This window comes from Lampetra planeri, chromosome 4, assembly GCF_965212315.1.
Source record: "Lampetra planeri chromosome 4, kcLamPlan1.2.h2, whole genome shotgun sequence".
NCBI lineage: Eukaryota > Metazoa > Chordata > Hyperoartia > Petromyzontiformes > Petromyzontidae > Lampetra > Lampetra planeri.
In genome coordinates this window covers 12,299,135-12,309,139 of record NC_136110.1, presented here as the reverse complement: position 1 = coordinate 12,309,139, position 10,005 = coordinate 12,299,135, and the positions used below count along the sequence as shown (strand labels likewise).

The following is a 10,005-nucleotide window of genomic DNA, read 5'->3' as shown; positions in this document are numbered from 1 at the left end:
CACAAACGGAATACACAAACAGCGTTTATTTTTCGTGCAGAAAATACATCAATGTCATTTGAAAACTAAAAGAAACGTTAAGGCAATGATTGTGGCAGATTGTGCTTGGCCTGCTAAGCATGTGGACGTTGTGAAGAGCAAGATGAAGGTTGCGGCATGTGTACGTATGTGTATGTTGGACTTCTTTCGTAGCCAATCGTGCTAATCGGAGGTATGTATGTGTGCTGAACTTCTTTCGCACCGTACGTAGCCAACCGTGCTAATCGGAGGTGCGGCAGAGGTAGGACAACAAACTACGTCGAATGCACGGGCTGCACACAATTGCCAAATGCATGGAGAATGTAGAACGTGCGTGTGGCGCGTACGTGGGGAGCTGCGGTGCAGTGGTCAGCAACTGTGAACCCGGCGCCCAGAGTTTGATTTTCCAGGCAATGGGTAATATCAGTGGTGACGGCGTTTAAATGAGTACCTGGTGCAGCATGCGGCCTAAGCGTGGTGCTGGCCACACCAGCCTTAATGGGTGCTTGGTAACGGTACTTTCCACAGCAGTCTGGAAAATGTTATACGGGGGATCTTGGTCTTCTGTAGAGCGTCCGAGTCAGGTGTGCAGAGCATGTGTGCATGGCGCATGTGAGTGTTCAGCGTACATGTGTGGAGTGCGTGAAGCATGTGTGTAGCAGTTAATGCGCCGTGCTATAGACCTGGCGACACGAGTTCGACTCCTGCTCACGGCCAACAACAGTGACGAATATCTGAACAGGTCCTGGGCCACAGCCTCAAATGAGTTTCTGGTGCAGTGTATAAACATCCCTACTAGGGAGACAAAGGTGGCCGGGCATGGTGCTGGCCACCCACCCCCTCGTGTGCCGTGCCATCCTTCATAGGTGCTCGCGAACAGCACTTGTCCCAACAGTCTGTTCAGGCTATACTGGGGCATCTTTGTCTTTGTTTGAAGCGCGTGTGTGCGAGAGAGCGAAAGCAGAGGGTCATTCAGTGTGGGAGTAGCGTGTGCGCCGGGCATGAACATGTGTGAAGCACGCGTGTGGTGCAGTGCATGCGTAGCGCGAGGTCGTATCATGGTGTGTGCGTGCGTGAGTCCGTGGTGTGTGTGTGTGTAGAGCGTGGAGGCTGCGCTGTGAGCGCGCGTTGTGGTCACTGCTCGTGCCCGTGTGTGAGGTTGTTGCGCTTGATGCGCTGCCTGCGCTGCACCTCCAGGTGCTGGGCCCTCAACCATCGCTCACGCGTCAGCCCTGTCTGCCCCACGCTCAGAGACAGCAGCCTGCAGGGGCGGTGGAAACACGCACAAAGACAAAGATTTCGATTTAAAGCTTTCATGACTGCAGGGATTCATCTTCTTGGTTCTTTCGGTAAAGTCACGTAGAAGGGAAATAATAAAATAAAAACATAATAAAATACAATTTTCACGACGTTTCGGCCACAACGCAAGCAGCCGTCCTCAGGTGAAGAACAGGTCTGTCGGAAAGACAAAGATCCCCTGTATAGCCTTGAAGAGACTGTTGGGACAAGTGCTGTTAGCGAGTAGCACCAATAAAGGCCGGCAAGGCACACGAGGGGGTGGGTGGCCAGCACCACGCCTGGCCGTCTGTCTTCCTAGTGGAGATGTTTACACACCGCACCAGGTACTCATTTGAGGCTGAGTCGACCTAGGGGAGGCCCAGGACCGGTTTAGATAATCGTCACTGGTGTTGGCCGTGAGCGGGAATCGAACTCAGGTCGCCGGGTTCGTAGTGCAGCGCGCTAACCGCTACACTATCGCTGCCTACGCGCACACACACAAGCATGCATGCACATGAGCACGCACATTCTTCCGTAAGGCTGATGTCGACGTAGAGCAACAACTACAATTTCACATTCAGGTGGTGAAGCCAGACAACTGCGTCAGGAGCAGCGGAGTAGTGTATCATCGCCGTAATGTCTCCTTTGTATTTGTGGATTGGGCATTGCGTCGTTATATGTTGTAGGGTCTGTTCTGGATGACCACAGTCAAGCTGGCGAGTTCATTTTCCATTTGTGTCAAGTACCCGCATCTGCCATGGTTTGTGCAGTGGATGGGGTTTAGGGTGGACCGTGAGCTTCGTGAAAAATCTAAACCGGGGATCTTCACGCACATTAACACCACCACTGTTGTACAAGCCCGTGGAATATGGACGTCTTCTCATGTTGTAATGCAATTATCTGCATTTGTATGACGCTTTTATTTCTCACATTTAACTCCTCAAAATGAAGATTCTCGCTTTTCTATCCAGGTTTCTTTACCCTTATCGATGCTACTTTTCACGTCTTCTCTTATTTTCTGGCTGCATGAACCAATTAGCGCACGTGTCTCCGCCAACCGTTTCCTTCAGCAAAATGTAAACAACAACAAAAAAAAATATCACAACCAATATGCCAAAGTTGGTACTGGAAGGCACAAACCTTTCCGTAACTCCTACAGTCGGCACAGCGTCACACGGTCAGTGAGCAGCCTCAGGGGGCAAACTTCTTGGGTGCCGTCTGCTCCCATTTCTATTTCACACAAAACCTACTTGAAACAGTCGCTCGCTCTCCACTACACAGTTGCAGATGACTCTCACGCAACCCTGCATGGGGTACAATGGGCGACTTGCGACTATTTCACACAATTCTAGATTTGAAGCTTTCGTGACTACAAGGATTCATACTCTTAGGTTTTTTCGGTAAAGGCACGTAGGGAAAAATAAATAACAAAAATTTAACATAAATATAATAGAAGAAATAATAGAAATAAAATAATAAATCACAACGTTTCGGAGGCAACACAAGCTTCCGTCTTCAGGTGGAACCGTCACAGCGTCACACGGTCACTGTTACTTGATACAGCAATCGTGCTGTGACGGTTCCACCTGAAGACGGAAGCTTGTGTTGCCTCCGAAACGTCGTGATTTATTATTTTATTTCTATTATTTACATAATTTAGTATTTTTATTTATTTATTACCTACGTGACTTTACCGAAAAAACCTAAGATGATTTCACACAAGTCAACGTTTGTACGATTGGCGATCGTTTACCATCAAAAGGCCACGAGTCACTAACCCACAATAATATCTTGGCTCGGTTAAGTGCATCAAGATCACCGTGACTGCTACGTAAACAAAGCGGCCATTGCTGGGTGGCCTGGGACATTTCAGCCGTCACCATTGTTATTATTCCTACTACGCTTGTTTACCCAGGAAAGCCTCGCCGATTCTCACGACCTGTTTTCAGGCGAGTACTGCCAAATTGTTGCAGTCGGTGACGACGATTATTACGTTCGTTTAAAGCCAGTAATTTTCTGGCTTTATTTTCAAATTTGACCGTAGGTGGAACGTTCTCGTCGTCATTTCTTCAGTGCAAGGGGCGCTATGAACCCGACCGTCCACGTGTGTGCGACTCCTGGCCCCCACTAACATCAGTGCTAAGCGATATCTGAACCAGCCGTGGATCCGTCCCCCACCCTCCTCTGTGCCAACCCGACAGCTCGCTGAAGTACTGACAACCGCCTTTATAATAACTTATTAATTGCATGCGCGAGCACGCCCTCTTATGGGCTGGCAGCAGTGTAGTGGTTAGTGCGGCTGCGCTACGAACGCGGCGACGCGGGTTCGATTCCCGCTCATGGCCAACATCGGTGACGAATATCTCAACTGGTCTTGGGCCTCCCCTAGGTCGACTCGGCCTCAAAATGAGTACCTGGTGTGGTGTGTAAACATCGCCAAATGCGGCCGGGCATGATGCTGTCCACCCACCCCCGTCGTGTGCCGTTGCGGCTTTCATAGGCGCCGCTACTCGCTAACAGCGCTTGCCCCAACCGTCTGTTAAGGCTATACGGGGGCTTTGTCTTTGTCTTATGGGGATAGCAATGGCAATGCAGTCGAGTTAAACCACGCGCTTGGGTATGCACACAGACACAACGTGCGAGGTACAGACCTGGCGACGACAAGCAGCAAGTGCAGGTCATCGCCCGTGACCTGAGGGTCCTCCCGTCTCATCTCGACAAAATCCTCCTCCACCGCCTGTTAGGGGGGAGAGGGGGTGGGGGGCGTCCACAACACTCGCAGAGCCCAGCGGAGGAGACCGTCCACAGAGAGCCACCGCCTCACTGTGCCCAGAACGTACACAGAACTCAGTTTCTTCACTCAACCCTCGACAAATCCTGGCCTGGGATTTGACAACGCGCAGCGCGTTCAGATTACGCAGCCTTGCGGTCCAGCCATGGGGTCCAATCGGTGTGAAGTAGAGTGGATGTCCAGTAGTCACAGATGTCCACACAATGGGATTGCAGCCACAAACTGAGAGCAGAATACAGTTAGTGTCCTTATTTACTGAGAGCACGACTAAAAATACTTTCTAATATAAAGACAAAGATCCCACTTATAGACTTAATAGACTGTTGGGGCAAGTGCTGTTAATGGCATAGCACACGAGGGGGTGGTTGGCCAGCACCACGCCCGACCGCCTTTGTCTCCCTAGTGGCGATGTTTACACATCATTTGAGGCCGAGTCGACCTAGGGGAGGCCCAGGACCGGTTCAGATAATCGTCACTGCTGTTGACCATGGCGGGAATCAAATTAGGGTCACCGGGTTCGTAGCAAACGCTAACTGCTACACTACCGCTCCCCAACAACTTTCTAATGCACACAAATTTACTTTGATCATTAACGCTAACACAGCGAAACGCGCCTGAAATAAATAGCGCGAAGTTCGTCTCAAAACAAAATGAAACTTATCAATGAATTAAAACATTAATTAGAGAAAATGATAACGAATTAACAATAATAACGTAGGTTAGAAATTGTGTATAAAATGTGCGAATAAATGTAATATCAGAAAAGCGTGCGTGTCTGAACGATGATATATACTGTAAGCAGCTGCTATGTTTTACTGAAACTGGACACGTTAGGGTTTTATATTACATCATAAATTATACTTTAGCCATGGCAGGGAAATACTATACCGACACAGATGCGTAACGACCAGACATGAATCAATAAATGTCATTCATTTAGCCAGGGAAGAGCCTACCGAGATCCATTATCTTTATGAATTATGGTCCGTGTGAAGTCACCTAATTGATTTCTATTTGTAACCAGAAACTGAAACGTAAAATCTCTCCGAGCCTGGCAGCCTCTGAGCCATAGCGTGCATCTATAAAATGCATCCTACACGTATACTATGTGTATATTTAGCCACATCGTTGTGGCCTAATACAAACATCTCTTGTGATTCAACAGATATGTATCTCATTGACTCTCCTTCAGTGTATTAGGTAATGAGCCCACTGTGATGCAGTTTTTTGTCTCGTTAGCAAAAGCACACGACCGCCATGTGAGTTGAAGGCAATGTTGAAATGTGGGATTGCAAGCGTGAGCACTCAGAGATCGTAATTTTTTATTTGAAAGTGAACTCGGCGCACTCACGGCTCCCCGCTGAAATTATTGGAAAGAAGCCAAACGATCACGTGGCCTCGGTTGTGAGCTCACTCAACCTACTGATTAGAGAACGGGCATTTCATACGGCCTGCGGCTACACGAGGGCTACCACTTACAAACGGCTGGCAAACGATATTCACGCATAACTGCAAGCACCTTAGCCAAGTGAATTGGGTTACGAGAGAGGAATATTGTAGACCGGGCAACACCGTTTAAAATCTTTGGCTCCATCAGTCACCTGCCAAACTTTTAATACTGGAAAATGCGAGCGGAGATGGCGCGGAACCGAACCATGCACAATTGTCCCCCCATACCCACCGGCCGTATGGGGTGGGAAAACTCCCCAGACCGTGAGGGCTCCGTGCTGTTTTGAGCTCGGATGTGCCAGTGGGAAAGGGATAGTCCGTCTCTCAAGCAGTTCCGAGCACACAGTCAATGCATACAGTTTGGGCGTGAGAAAAGTCTCGCGTCAGACCATTTGTGTGGCCTGCCAAAGCCCTTTGTTGAAATCTTGTTTGGGCCCCATCGGTGAGGAAAAATGTGTCCCAGCCCTGTTCTAGGCCGACCCGGCGGTCGGCCGTATGCGATGGGAACCGCGGGGGGCGCGCAGCTGCTCACCTTGGACACCTCGTCACCGATGCTGTAGTCTGAGAGGCGCGCCAGCGTGAGGTACGAGCGGACGCGGTCGAGGAGCGCGGGGCTCAGGGATGCGCGCAGCGCCGTGAAGTACGCGGCCGGGTCGGCCGGCACGGGCGCCGGCGCGAGGCGCATCTGGCAATCCGACTGCATCGGGAAACAAAAAACAAAAGATCCCCTGCGCATATAACCTTAACAGACTGTTGGGGCAAGTTATGTTAGCGAGTAGCACCTATGAAGGCCGGCACGGCCGCCTTTGTCTCCACAGTGGCGATGTTAACGACACACCACACCAGGTACTCATTTTGAGGTCGAGTCGACCTACGGGAGGCCCAGGACCGGTTCAGATAATCGTCACTGGTGTTCTAGCGTGGTGCGCTAACCGTTACACTACCGCTCCCCAAGGGTTACACACACAGGTACAAACATCGTGCACAAAGACAAGACTATGCACACGGTTGCACGCAGACACGAGCACACACACGATGCACACAGACACGAGCACGCACACGGTGCACGCAGACACGACTACGCACACGGTGCACACAGACACGAGTACACTGTGAATGCAGTGTACACACCTAAGGGCCGTGTCAGAATCGGGAAGCGGTTTGCAAAGTCTACAAGCCGGAAGTGTGGGGTGTGCGCAGGGAGAGGGGAAGGTGAAGCAGCGGGTGGAGACTCACGGGGAGCAGGGAGCGGCCCTCGGACACCACCAGCACGTTCAGGCTGCACGGAAACTCCACCTGGTGGAAACTGAAGTCGTAGTCCACCTTCTGCCACGAGATGACGTTCCCAAGCGCCGTGACGTTGCGTACGCCTGCCAGACGAGCACACGAGCACCATTAGGCCACTGGCCGCAACTGTGGATATTAGCAGACAACACACGTGCAACCGACGACCACACCGCTTGGAACGTGGACCCCGATCTCGTCGGACCTCAGGTACGGTCCTGCCCAGTGATTCATTTCAGCCGAGTCTGTGTGGGTCTGCCACCGTATTTCGACATCCAACACACACGCGCACTCTTCTAGAGCTCTCTGTAGCGGAGGCCCTTTCCGCCAGCAGTGGCATAAGCAAGCCACTGCAGAGGCTGCAGCTGCACCTAGAGGTGTTGTGATACGAGAGAGCCCAATGAAGTGGCTAATCACGTGTCAATTTATAGCAGCCAAATACTCTAAACGCGTGATGTTAATTCTAAATGTGGAGCGGAAAACTAGTTGACTCGGAGAAAAATCCACGTGACCACGGGGAGAACATGCAATATACAGCAGGCGTCAGGGTCAGGGTCGAACACACAACCTCCTGTAGGTAGTTGACATCTCACCACAGCAGCAGTGGGAGTGGGCCAGGGATCCGTCTGGATCCCCGGCCCACAAGCCATGGTGCAATTGGGTTCGATCCTGCAATTGCACCATGGCCTGCACACTCGATAGCCACGCCCCCCGCTGGCTGCGGCCTGACGCCTGGGCTCACCCGTGGCGTCCAGCTGCCCGGGCTGCAGCTCGGTCTCGTCGAGGAAGAGCGAGGCCCCGTTGGGGAGCTGCAGGGCGCCCGTGCGCAGGCGGTTTTGCGCGTAGTCCTTGCAGGGGGCGAGCCGCGCGCCGTTCATTGCGCCCAGCGACATGGGCAGCCGGTGAGACTGCGCGCGCGCGTGTGTGTGTGTGTACAAACACCGCAAAGACAAAGATCCCCCCCCCCATGTGAGCAGAAATAGACTGCGGGAGCAATTGCGGTTAGCGAACAGCACCTATCCAGGCCGGCACGGCACGCGAGAAGGGTGAGTGGCCAGCACCACGCCCGCCCACCTTGCTCTCACGCTTATGTTTTATACACACCGCACCAGACAGAATTAATTCATAATAAACGTTTTTGGTTAGATCGCGTTATTTATAAATGTGTCGTAACCCTCCACCACCCGACACGGCCAATCAGTAAAAAAGTGTCACGTTGACAAAAGACAAAATAGTTCACTACTTTAGCCCACCGGTGTGTTGAAGAGTGAATCCACAACATAAAAACATTTAGAGTACGACGTTTCGCTGGTAATTACATCCAGCATCATCGGGCAATTTGCCAGAATAGTGAAGCCCTCACCACGTGTTAAACTCAGAATTTACCAATGTGACACAGCCGCTGTCCCTGCCACCTGCGCTACATGCCATCGAGTGCGACTCAAGCCCACTTCGTGGAGGAAAGTGTCTTTGTAAACGAAGCCCGATTGAGCGGCTTGGCCCCACGTCGCGTGTGTCGCGGTTACCGTGGTGACGAGCTGCTGGAGGAAGAGGTAGAGCTCCTGGGTGAAGGCCGGGTTGCAGGGACAGCCGCTCAGGTTCAGAGAGAACTTGCCCAGCGGCATCACGTCTCGCCGGGCGTATCTGCTCGAGCACGCACGACGGTATCCATAAGGGGGTGTCCATCCAAGGAGGTAACTTATTACGGAGATCGTCTCAAGTGCCAATGTGTATATGGGTGTGTGTGTGCGTGGGTCCATATTAATCCAGTAACACCAGTGGTCGAGAGCCACGCTAAGAACTTATTTCGTACCGTGCGTTGCCAACCGTGCTAACCGGAGGTGCGGGGGAAGGACAACCAACTAAACACAAGAAGCACTTCTAAAGAAATGGGTTTTCAATCTAGATGCTTTAAAAGTGCATAGCGCCAGAGCGCTCCAGACGGTCGCAAAAGCGCATCTGAAAGCGCGCGATGTAATGACCGTCTTTGTATGGCGTCATGGTGATTGTGGTGGCTTAACGGTGAGCATGAGGGGTGGTGAGCATGAGGGGTGGTGAGCGTGAGGGGTGGTGAGCGTAGGGGGTGGTGAGCGTAGGGGGTGGTGAGCGTAGGAGGATGGCGAGCGTCGGGGGTGGTGAGCGTAGGGGGTGGTGAGCGTCGGGAGTGGTGAGCGTCGGGAGTGGTGAGCGTAGGGAGTGGAGAGCGTCGGGGGTGGTGAGCGTAGGGGGTGGTGAGCGTAGGGGGTGGTGAGCGTAGGGGGTGGTGAGCGTCGGGAGTGGTGAGCGTAGGGGGTGGTGAGCGTCGGGGGTGGTGAGCGTCGGGAGTGGTGAGCGTAGGAGGTGGTGAGCGTAGGAGGTGGTGAGCGTAGGGGGTGGCGAGCATAGGAGGTGGTGAGCGTAGGGGGTGGTGAGCGTAGGGGGTGGCGAGCGTAGGAGGCGGTGAGCGTAGGAGGTGGTGAGCGTAGGGGGTGGTGAGCGTCGGGAGTGGTGAGCGTAGGAGGTGGTGAGCGTAGGAGGTGGTGAGCGTAGGAGGTGGTGAGCGTAGGGGGTGGCGAGCATAGGAGGTGGTGAGCGTAGGGGGTGGTGAGCGTAGGGGGTGGCGAGCGTAGGAGGCGGTGAGCGTAGGAGGTGGTGAGCGTAGGGGGTGGTGAGCGTCGGGAGTGGTGAGCGTAGGGGGTGGTGAGCGTAGGGGGTGGTGAGCGTAGGGGGTGGTGAGCGTAGGGGGTGGCGAGCGCTCACACGGAGGAGACGAGGTGCAGCAGGAGGTACTCGGCGGCCAGCTCGTCCCCCAGCAGCGCGTGGCTCAGTGCCCCGAGCAGCTCCGAGCGCACTGACTTCGCCTCCGCCAGCAGCGAGCCGCACACTGCAAACACGCGCGGCACCGCAGACGCGTCAGCATCGGCCGCGCCCAGACCGACCGTCAACATCGACCGAGCTCAGATCGACCGTCAATGACACGGCTCGGCGAGAACGGCGCGGGCACTCTCACCGGGGTGCAGGTCTGCGGGCAGCAGGGGGTTGACGTGCATCAGCTTGCGCATGGTGAGCGCGTGCAGGCGAGGCACCAGCGAGGCCGGCGGGCAGCGGTGGCGCCCGTCGTCCCCCTGCCCTGCTTCGCCAGTCTCCGTCTCCATCTCCACGTCCGCCGTGCCACCGCTCGCCGTCGCGCCGCCCGTGCCACCGCT

At 53.6% G+C, this 10,005-nt stretch overlaps 1 protein-coding gene across 1 annotated transcript in view; it reads right to left on the bottom strand.

Annotated features, from left to right (window-relative positions):
• Nucleotides 1-580: 580 nt before the first annotated feature.
• The window catches only part of MCMBP (minichromosome maintenance complex binding protein), a 33,300-nt gene continuing 23,875 nt past the window's right edge, over nucleotides 581-10,005 (bottom strand). Inside the window, exons 9-16 of the mRNA XM_078593270.1 lie at nucleotides 9,810-10,003; nucleotides 9,560-9,683; nucleotides 8,347-8,464; nucleotides 7,563-7,728; nucleotides 6,773-6,906; nucleotides 6,069-6,233; nucleotides 3,948-4,033; nucleotides 581-1,279 (exon numbers count right to left, since the gene is read on the bottom strand). Coding sequence (XP_078449396.1) covers nucleotides 1,153-1,279; nucleotides 3,948-4,033; nucleotides 6,069-6,233; nucleotides 6,773-6,906; nucleotides 7,563-7,728; nucleotides 8,347-8,464; nucleotides 9,560-9,683; nucleotides 9,810-10,003 — 1,114 coding nt within the window. The 3' untranslated portion in view covers nucleotides 581-1,152. The remainder of the gene's footprint in view (nucleotides 1,280-3,947; nucleotides 4,034-6,068; nucleotides 6,234-6,772; nucleotides 6,907-7,562; nucleotides 7,729-8,346; nucleotides 8,465-9,559; nucleotides 9,684-9,809; nucleotides 10,004-10,005) is intronic.